Source organism: Vanessa tameamea, chromosome Z, assembly GCF_037043105.1.
Source record: "Vanessa tameamea isolate UH-Manoa-2023 chromosome Z, ilVanTame1 primary haplotype, whole genome shotgun sequence".
Classification (NCBI taxonomy): Eukaryota; Metazoa; Arthropoda; class Insecta; order Lepidoptera; family Nymphalidae; genus Vanessa; species Vanessa tameamea.
Window position 1 is genome coordinate 2,405,976 of NC_087341.1, and position 23,023 is coordinate 2,428,998.

Below are 23,023 nucleotides of genomic sequence, written 5' to 3' on the forward strand. Positions count from 1 at the left end.
AAACTGTTATGTTTCTGTATTGTAGATAATATGTTCTAGATTATTCACAGCACTTTGTCGCTTTACTTGAATAATGATTAGTTTTCGCTAACTAGAAATTAATTTCCAAGGTTTACAAGTATAATCTGGTTTTTGAGATAATTCACAAACATGAGCCTGAAAATTATCAAATACGATAACTCTAATAAAGTATCTACATATATATATTTCAATGGAATATCACGTTAGAAATATTTTCGTTCACATTTCGTTTTAATAGCCTGAAGGAAGGTGTATACATTTTCCTCGTTTTTGACGAGACTATTTTTTCTATAACATTTTCAGTAACATTTGCTCTTTATATTATTTATGTAATATTTTTGGATATAATAGGTATGTATTTAAAAGAATAGTGCGCAAATAATTGCATTAAAATAATGAACATAATATACAATAGTACGAGGATCGATCAATAAAAGTGATAAAAATTAAAAGGGTAAAAATTTAAACGTTAAGTAATTTACGAGTATGTAAAATATGAACCGTATATAAATAAACTGTTTTATTATATACATATAAATAAAAATTAAGTGTATTTTAATGCAAAAATAATATAGTTTTACTTAATATAATATAAGTATATACGATACTAATAACAAAAAAAAAAATTCTAAAATGTTTGTCCATCGGTTCAGTTCTATTCTCAATAACGGCTACACCGATTTTGACGAAACTAGCACTGTTAGTTAGTTAATGACATGGAAAATAGGATACGTCTTTATAAAAATGATTTGAACTTCGGGCAAAATCATTGAAACATTAAAATTAACAAAACCTGAATCAACTTCCACGCGGAAGAAGTCGTCGAAGCAGCTAGTTTAAAATTTAATTATATAATATACAAATTTTAGCGAAAATCATAGATTGCTTTATTACATTTTTGAAATTTTTCGTAGGAAAAATTAACGAAATATTACTAAAATCTACAAGTGACGAAAAGAAGGACCGCCATTTAAAAAAATAATTAATCACTCCGTCCCAATGTTTGTGTCAATCTCGTTGTTTAAGTTTAAAATAATAAACGATTTTGGCAACCTTTACTAAAAATACAACAATGTTTACTAAAAGTTCAACAACAATTTGTATTGTTGTGTTAATGCACGAGACGTGAGTGAGCCGGTATTATATAATTAGAATCACACGTAATGTTTTCGCTCTCACGGTTGGAAGTACATCGACAATGTCAGTCTAGTGATGTCAATGTCTTGGCAGTGACAATCATTTCCTATCCGATCCAAGAGACAAAATTACATGTCTGTATTCGTGTATCCGATACAAATAACATATAAATAACTGTCGCTAACGTAGATTGTAAGGTTGTGTGCTATTTCCGTAATAGTTGCTTTATTTAATTTTTTTGAGGACCGTTCACAGTAGTAGTATATTCAGGAAACTAGTGACGTCACTAAATTTCGTTGTGTCGAATTTATTATTCGTTTATGTATTGTATTGACATTGTAGATGGAAGGATAATTCACGAACATTTTATTTTATTATTTAATATATTATTAAGATAATTAACAAATTAATATACAATTGCCGCTGGACCAGAACTGTTTCCAAGGAGAGAGAGAATGGAGGGAAGACTTTTTTACATAATAGGTTAGTTGGCGAGCAAATGTGCCACCTGATGCTGAATGGTTAAAACAGCCTATAAACGTTGGCGCTGTAACAAATATAAACCATTTCTTACATTGGCAATGGGTCGCAAACCTTGAGAACCAATATGTTATGTCCCTGATACCTGTACTGGCCAACTCCTACTTCAAAACGTAACACAATTACTAAATATTTCTGTTTGACGGTGATTTGTTATGAGTGGGTGCCATCAAATTGTGTTTGCTTTCACAGTAGTATACGACAACAATATTATGTCGAATGCGTTACGTATGGTCGCCGTGACCAAAATCTTTAAGAATCGTTACAAGAATGAAAAATTAAAATTTTCATAGCAAGCAAATCCTGTAATATCTGCCTAATAATATCGAATCATGATATTAAATAATTAATTTAAATTAGATTTTTAAGACCTTGACACGCGTCTTTAAATTAATATAACTGTCCTGAAAATATTTTTAGTAAAAAATAAAACCATAAAGGAAATATGATTTAAGTCAAAAATATATATATAAACTGTTTACAATCGCTACGTAAATGTTTTAAAAAAATGTTATGTTCATTTGAATGGACTTTTATTATTTTACTTTTATTAATTACTTTGAGTTTTTCCAGGAAATATAGACAATTAACGTATGAGCGACATGACGGTGATGCATCACTGTTCCAACATAGTACATAATCAGCCTGTAAATTTCCCACTGCTGGGCTAAGGCCTCCTCTCCCGTTGAGGAGAAGGTATGGAGCATATTCCACCACGCTGCTCCAATGCGGGTTGGTGGAATACACATGTGGCAGAATTTCGTTGAAATTAGACACATGCACGCGTTCTAACCACTGGGCCATCTCGGCTCAACATAGTGCCTGAAATTAAATCGTCTTGTAAAATTAGATAAATAAAAGTGAATCGAACACATTTATATAGCTTTTAAAAATGCAAGGGTTGCATCTTTCGTTCGTTCTAATTAGTTTTTAGTGCGAGAAGCGTCAAATAGTTCCAATCTTTGTACTAAAAGTACAGTCAAACCTAATAACATTCAAGAGACGTCCGGGTTGAACGTTTTAAAATTCGAGCCCGGTCAAACGAAAGCTACTGCAGGATGAGTACAGAGATCGAGAAGTGAAGTTGTTTTCTGCCTCGACTGTACGCCAGCTTCACGCGGGAAAGCCCACCGACCGGCCGCAGTCGCGTATCGCTCGCCGCGTCACCACCTCGCGTCGTTTTCACGAATCGATACCATCGCAACGCGCCGTCAATGCACACTTTATTGCAACACGTAAACATTTTACGATTGTTTAAAACTTTTATTGCTCTCATCATACACTATTTGCAATACACGAAAGCAGCTTAAACGAATTGAATTTGTTAATAAATTATTTATTTGATTTTTTTTTTTTCAAATGTACATATTAAAAAGTAAATGTCGCCGAATGTCGTGAATAGATTGCGTGAAATATTCCCGCCGTGCGATAAACGTGCGAAGGTCACGGCTTGCGTAGCCGTTGGCAGCGGCGCGGGCGCGTCCCGATCGTCCCGTCAGTAGCGACGCGGGTCCGTCGGGACATGTCCGCGACATGGATTACCAATGCGTGGTCGTGTACACGGTCATCAACATCGCACCGCCTCGGCTAACTCAAACCGATATACCGAACGGCTGTGTTGATTGGATCAAAAATAAAATTAAACGGCAAGTACTTTTTTTTATTTCTGTGCTGGCGAATGCAAAAAAAAATTTAACTGTTTAGTAATATATTTTTAATGTTCGTTATATAATAATTTTCATTATATGATAATCGTCAAACGATTTACAGGTGCAAAAATATATTTTGTTACAAAAAATATTTCAGAATGAAACCAAATTAATTTTAAAATGTTTGTGTAAAAAATAAAATCTCTCAATTGTTTTTTTTTTCAAAAATCGAAAGAATTTAATTAGTAAATTAAAGACAATATACGTAGTATATTGGTTCTGTCATAGATACACAAACAATCAATCACCATTAATCACCATCATCACATTAAGCGAAAGAATCCACAACTTTCCTTTCATTAGAATGAAAATTAAATAGATCATACCGTTCATACTTTGCTTGCTACTGCTGCCGCTAATATAGTGTTCATTGATTTGGTCAATAGAAATTTAATATTGTTAACGAAATTTAAAGAATGTATTCTTTTTTTGAAAAACTAAAATTCGAATTTAGAATAATTTTAATATTATTTAATGGACAGCTCGTTTGTGTGGCTTCGTTCGTGTTCAATTAACTATTATAATCAAAGCGTACTAATATTCGTAAATAATAAAATAATTTTCAAGAAAATCATAAATATAATAGTGACAGCTTCGTCAAAACTGTTCCATGTTTAAATAGCAGTGACAAAAAAGGTTCAATATTGTGGTATATAATTTAATGTGTCATTATAGTGTATCTGTTTAAGTAAAACTTAAATCAATTTTGCTAAGCGCGACGTCTGTTTAACATAGAATTTACATATACGGTACAAATTTGATATTAATTAAATTTCTTCTATAATAGTATAGAATTCGTAAGTCCTTTAATCATTTGCACGGTGAAGTAATATCTGAGACTGCTTCGCAATTAATACTCTCAATTTATTAAATTTCCATTATTTATTTACACTCATGCATAATAGATTTTTAAATATAAAATACAAAATTATTAAATTTATTATTACCTTTATCAATTTATTGAACAATAATAAAGTTAAAATTTGCATCAAGCGAGTTTATGTGTAAAAGCATATTGTGTCGACAGTGAAAATTGTATAGGTTAACGTAATTTACCTCATAGAATATATTTTTATCATCCATCAAAGTTTGTTAACAGAAAATTCAAGTTTGTTATAAAAGTGCCTTAGGAAAATGAATGTCGAGTTTTTCTTGTTTTTAATACGTATTGAACCACAAAATAAAGTCGAGATAAAGCCGTATAAAGTCCGACCTTTGCGCCGTTGGCATAATATAAAATGTTTTGATTCTCTGTAACAACTTACAACCTAATCACATCAAAGCGAACGTTGTGAAAATTATATTCTTTACGTAAATTAAAATTTTAATAATTAATTTATTGTTGGAACAACGCGAGGTACCTCGCATCTACTTTAAACTCGCTCGTTATTAAATTAATGTTTCAAAATAGAATGTTCAAAACTTTTAACTTTACAATATTAGGATAATCGTATTGCTTCATAGTGTTATATTTTATTTATTATTACGATAACAAATTGAGAACGTCGTTTTAAAATAGAAGCTTAATGTTATTTATTGTTCTTCTTGAATGGCTTGGTTATTAGTATTCAAGAAGGATCATTCATTCAAAGATCCGTAAATAATGTATGAGTGTACAGAAAAACAAAGTCACTTACGGTTTCACTTACGATTTATTATAGTTCTATATTGCAAGTGGATCACAATTATTCATAAATCACTCCTTTCTTATGATATAGGCTGGCGAACTGACAGATTTACTAGCTGGTGGTAAGAACCACTGAACATTGGCGCTGGAAGACATAATAACTATTTCACCATTCCTCATATCACCAATGCGTCACTAACGTTGGAAAGTAAGATGTCCCTTGTGCCTCGCCCACTCGCTCTTCGAACTAGAACAGAACAATACTAAATGTGCTGTTTTGCGGTAGGATTTATAATGAGTGGGTGGTACCTGAAATGGGCTTACCCAAAACCCTATCACGAAGTAAATCCACCTGATATCAATAAGAGAAATTGTAAGGTAACCTATCCAAACGGTAGGTACTATATTACACTCGTTCAGTATCCAATGATTAATTAATTAAAAAAATACATATGTATGTTATACCGATATAATGTCTCTCTTTCGTAGAATCCTTGTTCCACGGTCATGTTTATTTCTATTATTTGAATTTACGTTGTATTATATTATGTTTTTTATTACCAAACAGCATCAGAATCTAATCTATATAATGCTAGTCCACCACTTGTTTTACATAAAGCCATTATTGACTCAAAGTGGAATTCAGTAACGCCATAATACATCACTTAAATTCTCTATACAGCAATTTGATTGATACAAAAGCAAAACAGCCGCTCTGATGTATTGCTTAATCGTGTATAATATACTGAAATCTTCGCTGAACCATGTCAGATATCCTGGCTTAGGTTTTATGTTTATTGGCTTAGTAGTTTTTTCAGTTAGGCAACACATAAAAATTCTACTCATTTCCTAATTTATATAAGTATCAACTTTATATTTATATTATATTTATCCTTATAATAAATGTAAGTTATTTTAAAAAAAAATGTTCGAATTTAGTCTTAACTTTGATTTCTTCTGGAACATTTCTCGTAAAACACATTGAAATATAGAATAACAAGGCTTACAATTACGATCATTAGTATTAAGATAACGATCTCGCGTTGTATTTTCAACGAGACAAATAAAAAAGTCATTCACAGATTCGCTTTGAAAAAGGTAAATTATATATCTTACTGGAATCAAATAATCAAAATCAAAATAAGAAATGTTGAATATTTAACAAACGTGGTCAAATTCGACGAAATTTTACGGCTCACTTGACAGCTAATTCCTTTCGGTTACCTCTAAAATATTTTACTTACTTGATTGGTTATGGTTATAATTCCACTTGGTTTTGTGCAATGCCATTTGCATCAAATATTTAGTAATAATGTGCTCAGTTTCGAAGGGCGAGTAAGACATTTTGATTAAAAACACAAGGGACATAGTAGTCTTAGTTCTCAATATTTGCGGTGCATTGGCTAGGAAAAGAATGATTAAATGGTTTTTCCACCAATATTTATGGACGGTAACCACCATTTAGCATCAGAGTGCTTGTTTGCTGTGTTACCGGAAGCAGAGTTACCTATTGTTGCCAGAGTATTGTCATTATAAAGATTATTTTTACAGTCTTGGTTGGGTTTATTCTCCAAACAATGTCTACTTCCACTGAATAATTTGGAATGTAAGAAAAAAAAGGTTTAATACTATGAAATAGCGGGTATCATTCAGTTCGTTTTAATTAATTTTATAATTAATCAAACTGAGAGTATTTGTTTTTAATAATACCTATTCGACGAAATTATCAAGAAATTAATATGACGACGACAAAGATGTCACGAATTCTATTCTGTTTCTTTGAATATTGTTTACAATCTTAGAGGTTGTTTTACTATTCATGAAACAAGTTTCAAAGTTGAATACAATTAATATTCATTTTATCGTAACGGTACTCGCAGTGCAAACTGAAATAGGTCGTATATCGTTTATATGGTGGTAAGGCTTTGGGCAAGGCCGTCTGCGTAGGTACCACCTACTACCACCCACTTATCTTAGATATTCTACCAAAAAAAAGCAGTACTCAGTATAATTTTTAGTTGTGTTCTGGATTGAAGGGTGAGTGAGTGAGTCTTAGTCCCCAAGGTTGGTGATGATGGTTATAGTTTCTTACAACGTCAATTTTTTGGTGACCACTTGGTAAAAATTGCCCGTCCACCTATTTGCACGATAAAAAATGTAATTTTTTTATACGTTACAGAATAATATACAATCTGATTATTACCCTGTGTTACGCGTATATAATATTCATATTTATCCCTGTTGTGTTTCCATCTTAACTAATAAATAATGCAACTCATAAAGAATTGAAGTAAATATTCTCTATCACTGCTAAAATATTAAACGAATTCAGAGTTCTGTTCAATTATAGGAGAGATTATTTCACGAATTCAAAAGGCTTACAGGCGGTTGTGATTTTCGATTTAGTATTGACAAGAACGAAAAAACCTTCTCAAAGCAAAACGAAAACGAATGTGACTTGGTAATTGAGTCTTGGAATCTGTGTCCAATATATAGTAATTTAGCGTTTAGAAGTAGAAGTAACTATGTTGCATAAAATCAGCAGAAGCGTTAAGCACAGTTCCGTCTCGTAGTCGTTTTCGTGCTCTCTGTCCTCTTGATGTTTGTCTTCACTTTCAATAAGCATCTTGGTTGATAATCGATTTTATAGTAAGATTTCCTTTAGTTCGTCAATTACAAAAGTGATATTATTTGTTTTTAATCATTTGCATTTTCGCAAGTCATTTTTATACAAAATATGTTTTTAAAATAACTAAATTTTAATATAAAACACACTCAGTTACTTCAAACATTGTTTATGTAATACTATCATAACAAAGACGCTCAATCATCGTGGAATAAGTATTAAAGATTGTTTATTATTGCAGAGCGGTAGCAGTGTATCTTCAATCATTGAAGCTAACGCCCAACAACGGAATTATACATGGAAACTTGGCCTGTCTATATTACAAACAAGGCTTAATAGATCTCGCTATTGATACGTACAGGGAAGCTATAGAACTGCAACCAAATTTTCCAGATGCCTATTGCAATCTCGCTAATGCGCTCAAAGAGAAAGGTCACGTTCACGAAGCAGAAGAATGTTACAACAAAGCCTTGTATCTTTGTCCTACACACGTCGATACACTCAATAATCTTGGTAATGTTAAACGGGAACAGGGAAAAATTAAAGAAGCAACGAAATTGTACCTGAGAGCGTTGGAAGTATTTCCTAATTTTGCAGCGACTCATAGCAATTTGGCATCTCTCTTACAGCAACAAGGTATTTAATATATATCAGTTTTATATTGTTATTCTGAAAATCATATTCTAGAGAAAGTTTTGGTATATAAATTAAAATATCACGACTGGGCATCGTGTTAAACATAAAGCGCACTGTTAACAATCAAATTCAAAATTTGTCAAACACGTTATATACGATATGTTATGTAGCTTTGTTCTGACACGTTCGTCATACAAACTAGATGTTTGACAAGTTTGAGAGAGTTGTGGATTTATGGTTTGCTGGTCAGCATGTTTAAATGTGTTCTATTGAATTTGTTAAACAATGTCTTCATTTTAATATATAGAGCACTGTATATTTCTCTCTCTATTTTCTGACGGTCACTGATTAAAGTCGGAGAATTAATTTCAGTTCAATGTGCTTATTGGTTGATGGCATCCAATGACGCAATAGGCAACCAATGGTCATTCAATATTAATTCGGATTACGTTATTGTTTGAAAACAACGTAGTGTTTGACAAAAATCTTTACTTAGTAAATTTATTCTATAAAAATCGTAAAGTTATTCAATAAACTGGGTTGTAATCATTTGAAATACGTATTAAATAATTTAATAATTAAAGTATAAAATTTGAATTATATTTGTGAAGAAATGAGCAATTTCAATTGAGTTACACTAAAATTAATTTTATTTAGAAATTACCATATCATGTGTTTAGATAACGTTCTATGTTTAATGAATGATTAATATAACTTAAACTAAATACAATTTTGATAATTATATTTTAGCCTTTGTTAATGTGAAATTTGCGTAAAACATTTCCCGAAACCAGATACATATTAAGCAATTGATAGAAGATGAATACATTCGTTTTAATTAAATAATCAAATTAATGTTTTAAATTGATGTAATGCTACGAACGAATTAAAAGTAATGCTGTTTTTTAATTTACATTATAATTTTCTTTTGAAAACTGCAGGTAAATTTCGGGAAGCATTGTTTCATTATAGACAGGCGATAAATATACAACCGAGATTCGCTGATGCATATAGTAACATGGGAAATACTTTACGGGAAATACAAGACAGCAAAGGAGCATTAATGTGTTTTAAAAAAGCCATAGAAATAAATCCACAATTTGCAGATGGCCATTGTAATTTGGCCAGTATCTACAAAGACATGGGTAATATTACTGAAGCGATTGCATCGTACAAAGTTGCATTGAAAATAAAACCAAATTTCCCTGATGCTTATTGTAACTTAGCGCACTGTTTACAAATAATTTGTAGTTGGGACAACTATGATGAACGAATGCGAATAATCGTTGCGATAGTCGAAGATCAATTGTATAATAGTGATAAATTAACCTCAATACACCCACATCATTCCATCTTATATCCATTATCTAACAGAGCAAGGAAAGAAATAGCTGCACGACATGCTAATTTGTATTCAGAAAAAGTGAATATGCTCACTCCGATCACATTCAAACACAGTAAAACATACGAAGGACGATTACGAATCGGTTACGTTAGTAGTGATTTCGGTAATCATCCAACATCCCACTTAATGCAGTCGATACCAGGATTGCATAATCGTTCGAATGTAGAAATTTTTTGTTATGCTCTGAATCGAGATGATGGAACCACATTCCGTAGTAAAATAGTTGAAGAATCAGAACATTTTATTGATTTATCATTTATAACTTGTAATGTTGAAGCTGCTAGAAGAATAAATAGTGATAATATAAATATTTTAATAAATATGAATGGTTATACGAAAGGTGCTAGAAATGATATATTTGCTTTAAAACCCGCACCCATTCAAGTAATGTGGCTTGGTTATCCGGGAACTAGTGGTGCAGAATATATAGATTATTTCATCACAGATGAAGTATCAAGTCCAATATCAACGAGCGTGGATTTCAGTGAAAAGTTTGCCTTCATGCCACATACGTACTTTGTCGGAGATCATCAGCAAATTTTTTCCCATTTAAAAATTCGATATAATGTTAAAATAGAAGACGAAGAGTGCGAAGGTGATAACATAGCAGTTTTGAATGCAGCAGAAGAAATTAATGTAAATCAATATATAAACGTTAAATGTTACGAAGAAACATTAACGTTTGAAAATTTGGAACCAATAAATATAATTGTAAGAGAAGTAGACATTCCGAGGTGGGTACTTGAATCGACAATAAGTTCTAAACAGGAACAGGTAATTAATAATTTATTAAAGGCTATTCTTCACTTATTTATATATGTATAGTTCTGTTATTTTACTAATTAAACTGAATTTACAGATGTATATTAATAAAATACCAATAGATAATGGTGTTTCTATTAACTTTATGGACAAGAAAATTGCATCAGGGGAAAAAAGCTATGACAATATTGTATTTACTTCGAGAAGGCAATACGGACTTCCGGATGATGCTGTAGTTTTCTGTAATTTTAATCAATTATACAAAACTGACCCTTACATTGTTAAAACTTGGGTTAACATATTAAAAAAAGTACCAAACAGTGTTCTTTGGCTATTAAGTTTTCCGGTTGCAGGGGAACCAAATATGATAAAATACGTTCAAGGATTAGGTACATATTATTAATCTTAGACATTACTATATTATAGCCTAAGGTATCGTCTGTTAATGAATTGTTAATGCTTATTGCAGGTATATCTCCTGAACGTATTGTTTTTTCTAAAATAGCTTGCAAAGAGGAACATGTACGCCGAGGACAATTGGCTGATATATGCTTAGATACATCACTTTGCAACGGTCATACGACAACAATGGATGTTTTGTGGGCTGGTACACCTGTAATTACGCTGCCTGGAGATACATTAGCTTCAAGGTATTATTAGCCTCATTATTCTATCAACAAGCTAGACGTACTGTTGTTGTCAATTATTTCAAATCTTGTAAGTATAAAAATATTTTTTGTAGAGTGGCAGCATCACAGCTCAAAGCATTGGAATGTACGGAACTTATTGCGAAAAGTATGAAGCACTACGAACAAATAGCTGTGAAATTAGGGACGAACAATGAATAGTAAGGCATATTTTCATCAATTATTAATATAGGTTTATTTATTCAAAATTATTAGACTAAGACAATAAACGCAGTATTAAGAAAAAAAAATCTCTTGAATATCAATATTAATTATAATTGGACTGATTTATCGAATACAAATTTAATATTATAACATTAGTTACTTTACGACCCTGAGTCCAAAAAATGATTTTACTTTATAAATTAAAAGTTAAAATTTATATAAAGATTAGCCATTTCAATATTCAAAGCAATGGAGATCGCTTTCTGAATTCATCGATGCATTTGACACTCCAATTAATTGAATTGTAACAACTGTGCAATTAAGTCACTTGTACATTTTATCCAATGTTATTTGTTCGAACAGAAGCGTTGTTTTATTGTTTTCAACTTCCGCATGACATGTTTACATTTAATGAGACGTACGCCAAATGCGTAACTTCATATTAAATAACATCTGTCATATCGTTAATTAATTTACATTGGTTATCGACCGCGACTTCGTTCGCATTTCAAAGGTGTTACATATAAAAGTAGCCTTTGTGCTTCCTTGGGGTTCAAGCTTGCTTCATATTAAAATTGAAAAAAAAAAACGGTTTTTCAAACGGAGTTTCTTTCGCATTTATAATATTTGTGCAGATGTGTGTGTTTTTATTTAAAGTTTATAGTATTAAAAATATGGGAGATACTTCACTTGTTTTTACATATTTTTTTTATTACTGTCATAAGTGTCGCTGTTTTTTATTAAAGCTTCTAAAGAAGCCGTCCCAAAAAACTATTTATAGTCTCATTTGGCTTCAATTCGAAATTTTTGGCAAATTGTACTGAACCTCACCCAGCGTTATTAAATCGAAAGAAAACTTCATGTAACTATTAAAGTATTCATTTAACTTAAAGGTTAAATACTACGCTGATCACAAATCAATATTAGGTTTTATTTTGTAACAATTTTAAAGGTTATGTACAGGAATAGAGATTGTTTGTTACTAATAATTCAAGTACTTGTAAACAGTTATTTGATTGGTCGATAGACTGCTTTAAGACACATTATGTTCTTTGACGATAATATTATTAATACAGAATGAGTACTGTGATATGAGCTGATATTTTGTGTGAAATGTTATAAAATCGAAATTGGCTATTTAATGGAATAGAAAACATTTGGAAACTTAATATCTCCTCAAAGCGTATACACATATATTGTCGTTTATACTGAAATATTGCCTGTACATTTTGAAATTTCGGAATTTGCATTTGAACAAAATGGTGAGTTCGTATATCCACATAGCTACTGCACGTAATATAACCTTCTCTATAAAGGCCAATAAAGGTATCCAATCTGTGGTTTAAGATAGATATTACGATCTGACTGTGGCTCGTCCGTTTTTGTTTTATTGGAATAATAGTTCAATATTCGATACTAAGCTTACTTAGTTTTTGCGAACCAAATGTCTCCGTTCTAATGAATGGAGACGTTATTTGGTTAATTTTAATACATTAAAGTCTTTAACTTTAATTTGAATACATTAAAGTTTTAAGAATTTTAGAGCCTATAGGATTTCCAAACAGATTTATTTATCGAGAAATTCTTCTCATAATATACAAACAAATAAAGAGATATCATACGTTCAAGAACTTTATTGTGTTTAGATTGTGACTTGACAAACAAAAGGATGGGAATGTCCCCCAACCTCCGATTCATACTCGGACAGAGATTTATTATGTACCAAATAAACTTTGTTTCTTCTGAATTAATTTGTCCTTGTGCTCCTAACGTATGCTTCATAATGACGTTATTATTGGAAGTTTCAACCAGATAAAAGCAATTTTTTGTGATATAACATTACTGTTACAATTTTGTCATTGGCTCATTACACGAATTAACCCATTAGATGTCTATTGGCAACTCGAGGCTTAATCTATTTGAATGATTAAATAAAAAAAAAAGAAACAAATTAAACAATCCATGTTATTTATTTAATATAGTAACTGCAAAAACAACATATTAAATTTTAAAAATCCCAAACTTAACTTAACAACGATATATAAATATCTAAATTAGTTTTATAGATGTATATATTAGCATGAGAATAAAAGTATTTAGAATTGTGTTCATAGCACACATTTCTTTTAATTGTCACGTTTGGTTTTCGGTTTCCTATGTTAGAATAAGCATGAGGATGAAAGTGACCCCTGGAATAACCAGAACTGCTTTCAAAAGATGTATATTATTTGGTGCGATTTAGGAGTCGTTTTTTTTTTTGGATCAGTGTTGTAATTTATGCGTTTACGTAAATTTTTCTCTCGAATAGATGAACTTGCTTATCTTTGACTTGCGACCCGTCCCGGCTTCGCACGGGTGTAATGCTGACACTAAATATACTACAAAGTGTCTTACAAGGTTCACAGTTTTTCAATAATTAGACAATACAAACCACTATGTCTGCGTTTTAAATCTGTAATATCTTCGAAAATATTCGTTTAAATTACATGCTGTAAAGAGACATATTGATCTAAATCAAATGCAAAACGTATTTAACGTACCTAATTGGATAACAATTAATGCTATATTGCTTAAAATCGCTTACAAAATAAGCCATTATTTCTCGTAAAAAGTAAAACATAAAAAGGCTATTGTGGGTTATCCCTTAGAGATCGACATATACCATCGTGGACTTTTTTGAAGACCTTTTTAAGGTATACAATAATGTAGTATATTATTTTGATCTATCTCGTAGGGTTCAGCCAGAGTTCGCAATGTAAACGCAAAAAAATGTTTATTTACGACATCACTTTCGAAACCTCTAAATGTAACAGTGTTTCTCTACTTTGTTGTGCATGTATCTCTTGAATCAATCTATCTATTAATTCAAAATAATTTGTGTAATTTTATAGACCTAAGCATACATAGGGACAGACAGCAGTAAGCGACTTTGTTTTATACTATGTAATGATTACCTTTCATACTCAGAGTCAGAATCACGATTTTTTATTCAACAGCCTTTTTGTCCTTGTCTTACATGTTGCCGTTTCATCAAATTTCTTGTCACCATTCAGCATCGCTAATATTTCGTAAATTACATTAATTTTATATTATAAAAGCAACGGCTTGTTGTCGAGTTGTATTATCTATAAGTTAATAATAAAACGTAATCTTAGTATATATTTTAAAAATGAAGAAAATCGCCCGGGGACCAATAGACGAAACTAACTAAAATTCGATAAATTATTTTCACCAGGAGTTTGCCGCGCTTTATTTCATTAGTGCGTTCAGCACCGTTTATATAAAATTTAAATAATATTTTTCGAGCTCTTCTTTAATATTCCTTATAATATATATTTTATTAAGATGTTTTCATCCAATTTAAATTAATAATTATTTTTTTCTATTATTAACTACTTTTGTACCTGCACTATATAAAATAATTAAAATTTCAAATCAGTTAGATATTATGTAGGTGTGATGTATCTTTTAGAAAGTTTGCTTCAAACTCAATATAATGTTATATAAGTATAAAAATCAAAAACGATTTTGCACTGTAGGAATTATAGTAAGATCATTTATTTAAAATTGTGATTTTCACGTGTATTATTTCGTCAGCGCGATCTAAAAACGTTCAGCGCCATCTCTTATAATTTCCAGGAACTGCGTTGCTTGGTATAAACGCGATATTATTATAAACGCAAAACAAACTCTGTCTGCTGTCTCTTGCTTTACCACGGCCAAACCACGGAACTAAAATTGATGACATTCGGTATGAAGCAATCTGGAACACCTAGGAAGGACATAGTCTACTTTTTTATGCCTAACATCTGAACCTCTAAAAAGCCGGCAAAGCCGCGGCCGACAACTAGTAGAATATATAAGTTCCTACTTATTTTAAAAATAATGTTTCTCTATTGTAAAAAAAAACATACTTTCCTAAGCATAAACTTTGAACAATATTGTCATTTTGAAATGACATGTTTCTGAGACTTTTAAACGTAATCATGTGTATTTATTCTTCCAGCCGTAAATATATTCGAGCTAAAGTCTCGAAAGCACGTTTAAGTAGCACATTATTTGACTGCAATCACTACACGAACGCGTTGGAGAATCTTTATGCTATAATGTGGGATCGTTATCAAGCTGGAATGCCTCCGGATCATATAAAAGCATATTGAATATTTTAATGAAAAAAATATCGTTTTTAAGGTAAGCGATGTTATAGCGAAATGGTTATAAAAATATACATTGGTGTCAGAGTGATATCTGGAGTTCTTGAGTCGTGTTTACCCTATTCTAACTATACTGGCGTCTAATCTACATAGATCATTTAACTACTTTATTAATAATACATACGTATATATTTTTATGGTATAGGTTGGCGGACGAACAAATGTGCCTCCTGATAGTAAGTGGTCACCACCACCCATAAACAATGGCGCTGTAAGAAATATTAACCATTCCTTACATCGCCAATGCGCCACCAGCCTTGGGAACTAAAATGTTATGTCCCTTGTGCCCGTAGTTACACTGGCTCACTCACCCTTCAAACAGTAACACAGACAACAATGAAATACTTAGTACTGCTGTTTGGTGGTTGAATATCTGATGTGCCTCTGAGCCTTACCAACAATATTCTTAACAGTTAAAACAGCCTGGTAGATATAGAATTGTACAAGTATTAAAATAGAAAAGGTAAACTACGTTTACATGTTCGAATGTTCCATAGTCTTCTCTTAAGTAGTTAAGAGATATCTACATATGAATATATCTACTATATAATAAGAATATAACTACATATGAGCTTACTGGTGAAATTTGGATTGTGAGACGAATGCGGGGCAGAATATTAGTCGATACATGCAGAGTTACCTACTGTATTTTCTTCACCACTGAACACGAGTTGAATTATTTATGCTTAAATAAGTTTAATAAGTATAAATCAACTTTTGCGATTAAAATATAAGAAAAAATTGCTCTGCATTTTACAAAACTTTACAATATTTTTGTTTGAATTCGTTAATGATGAGCAAATGGACTTGATTGTAAGTGATCACCAGTGTCTATAGATATTAGAGCCGTAACTAACAACACCAAACATAGGAATGAATATGTTAAATGTGTTTCTTGTCTTATAGTTACACAAATACTTATTTTTAGGTAGAGTTTGTATTCGTCACAGTAATAGCCTGTAAATTTCCTGCTGGGTTAAGGCATCCTCTGATCCTCTCCCTTTGGAGACGGCTTGGAGCATATTTCACCACCAATGTGGGTTGGAGGATATACACGTGGCAGAATTTCGTTGAAATTAGACACATGCAGGTTTCCTTACGATGTTTTATTTCACCACCGAGCATGAGATGAAAATTAAGTTGTGCTTGCCTGGGTTTGAACCCCCAATCATCGGTTAAGATGCATGCGTTCTAACCAATGGGCCATCTCGGTTCTGTATTCCTCGTTGATACGCTAATGTGTAATGTAAAATTTTTAAGCAATAAACATAATCTTGATTTTGTTTTCATAGATATTTTTCTTCTTTCAGATAAACAAACGTCCGTTTTGTATACAAAAGGATTTTAGAAAAATTCTCCGTCCGGCAGAATGAAGAGTTGGAAATGTTTATTCGACTAAAAAAAACAGTTGTATTGTTTGTGTTTGAAAATGTTGTATGTTGTAATGTTACATCTAAAAAAAAAATTTTGAAATATTTTCGATTCGACTTACTTAATTTTAAAAATTAAAAAAATATCTTTTAGGTAAATATAATCATTTATAATATCTAAGTCGGGGATTGTTAACCCGAAAAATAATAAATGAATATTTATGAAATAGATTTTTTATTCTCCATAATAATTTGTATTGCAAAGAATCGTTATGTATGAAATTTCATTAACCTTTACCAAATATCTATTAATCTCCTATTTAAAAGAAGAATTTTGTGATACCTTACATAAGAAGTACCTCTGTTAAATTTCCTCTGTGCAATGTAACATATAGCCGTTATCAGACGTGATCTTTAAAAGTGAAATTTAAAAACAAGCAAAATAGTTTTATTGGTACCTTTCGTAATGTCAAATAAAATTGTTAAACGGTTATTTAATTGCATGTACAGCACGAACGGCAGAGATAAATGTTGCTGCTTCAATGTTTAAGATTTCTGAATCGTTGTTGATCCTCACCTGCAAAATTAGAACTGGTGTAAGAATGATGTCATCACGCTTTTGTTTTAAGATAAAGTCAAAAGTTTTCAATAGAAAAAAAATATTAAATACATGATATAATTGAGTAAAAGGTAAGTACGGTGTAATCTCTGTTGACATATTTACTTAGAAAACAATAATTTTTATATCAAAATTAATTTTTCTAATTGTTTCGTGGACTTTGTTTGTATTTCACAAACCTTTAATCATGCTTATGAAAAATGGGTTGATTAAAATTAAACCATATCATTATTAAGATTTTCCACAAATTAAACTCATCACCTTTTTTTCTTACTTGATTAAATATTTATTATAACGTTAAGGAACGGATTTTTTTGTTGGTAAAAAACAATTAAAATTAAGAGAAAAATGGCATAATCCTTACTAACCATTCCATTTGAAAATATGATTTTTCATGTAAAACTTCGATTTTGTCAGGCTAGTAAGTACTTTTTATTACGTAACTCATCAATAATGTGGAGCTATAATATAATCTCTTAAACTATACAATATACGTATATATATACATATACGCCACACTCTTACATTACATAGCTATGATTTGTGTGATGAGCGTTTGACAAAAGAATATATTTTATATAAATAATATACTATCAATAGTTTCGCATCTTCGTAATAAAATTTTCCTATTAAAATATATATTAGTGTATAATAGTCATATGTTATATATTTATACATAAATGTATTAAGTGGAAGTATTAGTGATTATGTTTTAGATAAAACTCTCTCACATTGGGTTGTCGGGAAACATGGCTAATAATTCGTAAGTTCTCCCGTTCAAATATATTTTTTTTAGTATTACTTCTCTTTTTAGTTCAAAGATTTCTGTATATTATGTTTATGGTGTACCACTGAACAATCTCAACCCAGTCATAAAAGGATACAAAATGAAAGACAGATTACATTTTTTACACATTTAAAATTCCTTTATTACTCAAACGGTAAGTTGCTAATTACACAGAAAAAAAACATACAAGAAATATTATGTATATAAATAAAATTGCATAAAGTTGCTATTACACAAACATCAGAAAATATTGGATAAAAACATTGAATAGCTTAAATATGCATAGACAAAGTAAAGAAGTACGTCATAAATATCGTAAAGCGTACAAAATTTTGAAGTGTTCACAGTTAAAGCGCTTACTTAGGCTTTTTATTGCTGAAATAATTCAAAGCACTATTAACGCGGTGTTTCTATAAGGTGGTTAATTAGAGGAATCCTAATTTTCACATCAATATCGCCCTTCAAATCACTTTCAATTTGAACGGATGTTTTCAATTTAGAAATATGGTCTAAATCTTCACATCAAACCGAATTTGCATGTTTCAGCAATATATTCGACATTCCCAATTTTTATCCAACTCAGTAACGCGTATCTTTAGCGTGCTTCCTCACATATTTCTGTCTCATGTTGATCCTGACCCACGACCGCTAACAAACATATTCCCGTAATAATGTTTCCTATTCTATGACTAGTAAAAATTTAATATTGAGTATAATTGTAATATATGAGTAAATTCTATTAACCTACATATATTAAATGCAGTAATATGTGCTATAATCCGTTTAGATAGAAATGATTATATAATTTTCTAAATAAAATAATATCGACAACGTTCTTAGTTAAGAGAACCTTAAATTTGTGCATTTTTAACCGACTCCGAAAATTAGGTCGGTTCACACTGTCAGTATTTATATAACATATAGATAAAATATTTTTGAATATCACTTTTTTTTTATTTTCGAAATATTTTTTATGATCCTTTTGCATGGCGTTTAAATTTTCTCGAAAGTATCGATCAGTTTCATTGCTGAAAATTTTAAGTTTTACTTGAAGCATACATATAGGCAATTTTTTCGGTTTTAACTTTACTTTAAAAATAAATATTAATACAACAAGAATAATAAATATTGTAAACAAATTGTTTTATGATAGTTATTGAGTAGAGTACAATGAGAGATAAATCTGATGGAAAAAGCGATGTGTTTGATTCTAAAAATGAATTAGATATAAATTAATATTTAAATAGTACTTAACGATAAAAATGTTTCAAGTTAGACGTGACATTAATATGAAATAGATAAATTAGTCTTAGGTTACATAGGGACAAAGATTACTGATACATTATATACATTTATAAAGATATATTCAAATATTGATAGTTAATGAGACTTTGATGATTCGTTGATGGGTAAATTAATAGAGAAGCTAACTACTGTATGATTAATTAATAAATAATTTGATGCGAGTGCACGAATGTTGATTGTGAATATTTATAAATGAATATGAAAAGTAGATATTTACAATTATAATGATTGAATTAAAACTTCAACAATTATTATCTGTATCGAGTATAATACAATCATTATAAATGTATAATCATTTGTTTTATCATCTTAGGTGACGTTATTTTTTTTGTTTTTTTTTTTTTTTTTAGTTTTTTCTGTAAATTGGCAATGAATATTAATTATTATACTTAACCGATTTTATTTAAACTAAGCTTTTAAACTAAACTATCCAAGTAATAGTACTAGTATTTTACAAAATCAGTGCTTTTATTATTTTTTTAATTTTTTCAAATGTTTCGCTCTCTAAGAATAGAACTATTTTCTATCTTTTCGGTCTAAGATTTCGAATATCTGTCCTTGGTCTTAGATTTTTTTTCACCGAAATCGTTGCCACTGATCTTGTACTAATGTACAATCGTAGACCGTTCCGAGATCGGAGATGTCTTCCCTTTAAATTATATTTTATTTGGATTATTTAGTTTCTAACGACACATTATGAGAAAAGAATCTAATATTTTTTTGTTTGATTTTTCTTTTGTTTTTTTTTTTTTTTTTAATTTTTTTTTTTTATATAATTTATATTAGATATAGTCGCGTATGCGTTACAATATCTATCTACTTTGTTATTTGTGCGTTACTCGGCATATCTATTTCTTATTTCATATTAACCTATAAGTAATTACCATTTATAATTAAATTTCTGTTACTATATAACTTATGAACTCGAAGCACGTCTGAATAAAGATAAATTATTATGAATACAAAAACATTGATATTCAATATTTGAATTCGTGTCCGTTTTCTAGGTGCGACTTAATCGATGAAGATCTTAATTCCGTATAAAACTTTGCAAACACACGATCCTACAAGTCCGATTAAAATATGATGTCCAGTCCAAGATTGTAAAGTGAATCGGTTTATTATAGCGTCCCTTACATTATTTTCATTCGTACGGTATTTGACGCGCGCACCCACCCTATCGCACGACAAGGGATCTTATAAATCAAGTGCAATCAACCAAATTTGTGAGGCTCTCCTATCAAAGAGTCTAATTAGGAATCAAAAGTGTGCAGCTACACTTATTAAACAGACTGTATGATATTATATTTACCTAATAGGTACATCAAGATATTCGTTAAAAATCCTTTAAGTAATAACTTTGCGCTATGGACTTATAATCATAATACGTCACCTTAATAATATGACATTAAACGATTATTATTAGCCTTATAAAAGTAGACTGTTAATTATGTCGTTTTACAATGGAATGGTCATATCGAATTGAAATTTAGATACTTATACGCTGGTACAGGTAGTTTTTGGTTGATTTTTATGTATTTTTTTTTTTACGCCTATCCTAAATTATAGCTGTAATCGTACTACCTGATGATAAATATTTGTGCTTTTATTTAATGTAAAGTTTTAAAGTGAGGTATTCGCAAGAAATAAATGATTTTAACGACTATCGACTTTATCGTTTGATTAATGTTTAGAGTTCGATCAGTTAAACAAAAAGTCCCTCATCTTCCTTCGAATGTCAAAGGAAGCTAGTAACGTCACTATTAACCTAAACACCCATAAACGTTTTTTACTAATAGAGCCGATAGTATCTATACTAAATGCATTTTATAGTGAAATGTTAAATTTTCCTTATTTAAGTTTTATTTATCTAACTATACGAGTATACACATTCAGAATTATAATTCATAGCTCAGATTTAATTATATATTAAATACTTGAGTGACATTGGATGTTATCACCAATATGCCAAGTAATTACAAAGGTTATTTAATTACTCACTCGATCATGATCAATGAATTTTGAATTTCGAATATTCTTATTTAACACAGATGTCCAATGAATTTCGTTATAATTTCAATTTATATACACAGTTTGTCTTACACGTACCTTATTCAGAATAAATTCACATCGATTCTAATTTAACTTCTTACAATGTCTAATAAATATTAATTATTAATATATATAAAGACCATTTAGTTACCATGTATCAATAATATAATGAATTTATTACAATGAAAAGGTTTTATTTTTGCTGAAGTGTGTTAGATCATAATGGTCTGTATATTAAAAGTATCAACCAATCACTTAAATACTAATCACTAAATGTTTATTTTAGAATTTCGTTTCAGATAATATTATTAAAACTACCACTTAGTACTCTAACGATATAATATAATTCATATAAGCGAATGTGATCTAATGTCCGGTTTCTGAAATTAACGAATCGTTACCACAATAACGTTATGTACCAGTCGTTATTGAGTTACGACCCGTTGATCAGTTTCTTTAAATCGCATACCCGACTTTGGATTCAGAATTTCGCTTCATACGAAATCCGGCATTTCTTAAGCGAAACTAATACTTTCTTGAATATAGTAACCGGACATAAATTGATTCACATTAATTACCAAGTACATTTACGATTATATTGTAATGACAAAATATTACAATATAATCGTAATACGAATTCAGTTATTCTACGAGTATTAACATGTTTTGTGATGGTATTTGTTTCAAACTTATTAATTGGACATCAATTTTGAAGAAAAAACTGATAAACATTATCAAAAAATATAATATATATGTGCTATTTAATTAGTCCGTTTCTATAAATGCAGAACATATTAAGCTATTTCACGTGACATTGCCATAAACGCAACGTTTTTACGCAAGTCAAGTTTAGATATAGTTTTAATTGCACTACATTTTCTAATATAGATATTTTTAATTTTGTCTTCTGCACTTATAGAAAAAAACTGATATTTCAGTCATTTAAAAAATTAACTTCTATAAAATTGTTATAAACATCTACATGTTTTGATAAACAACGAATCGTTAAACAAATGTATAAATAGTTAAATATTTATTAAATTTTTAAAATGACCGTGAACCTCCCTGCGGGTTCCGTAAGGTTACAGACATACTTAACGTTAATAAACATTTTAATTCAATACATAATAAATAATATCGCTTCTCTAATAAACTTATTTTTTAATATCGTGTCATCGATTATGAATAAAACTGTTCAATGCATTCTTATTTGTATCTACATTCCTACTCCTTAAGGAACCCATTTATTCAATATATCATTGAATTTTGTGTTGACACTGTCGTAGCTGATGACAGGAGTTCTGCATCTCAGATAATCGAGGGACAAGAGCGGTTGTTAAAATAGGGAGTGTTATACATAGT

General features: G+C 30.3%; 1 protein-coding gene across 1 annotated transcript; it reads left to right on the plus strand.

The window, feature by feature from the left end:
* The first annotated feature begins 2,840 nt into the window (after positions 1 to 2,840).
* LOC113403876 (UDP-N-acetylglucosamine--peptide N-acetylglucosaminyltransferase 110 kDa subunit-like) lies at positions 2,841 to 15,505 on the plus strand. Its single transcript, XM_026644499.2, has 7 exons — positions 2,841 to 3,344; positions 7,902 to 8,296; positions 9,238 to 10,475; positions 10,561 to 10,852; positions 10,933 to 11,113; positions 11,206 to 11,310; positions 15,321 to 15,505. Exons 1-7 carry the CDS (start codon positions 3,232 to 3,234, stop codon positions 15,472 to 15,474), a joined length of 2,478 nt encoding a protein of 825 aa, XP_026500284.2. The 5' UTR covers positions 2,841 to 3,231; the 3' UTR covers positions 15,475 to 15,505.
* Positions 15,506 to 23,023: the final 7,518 nt, after the last annotated feature.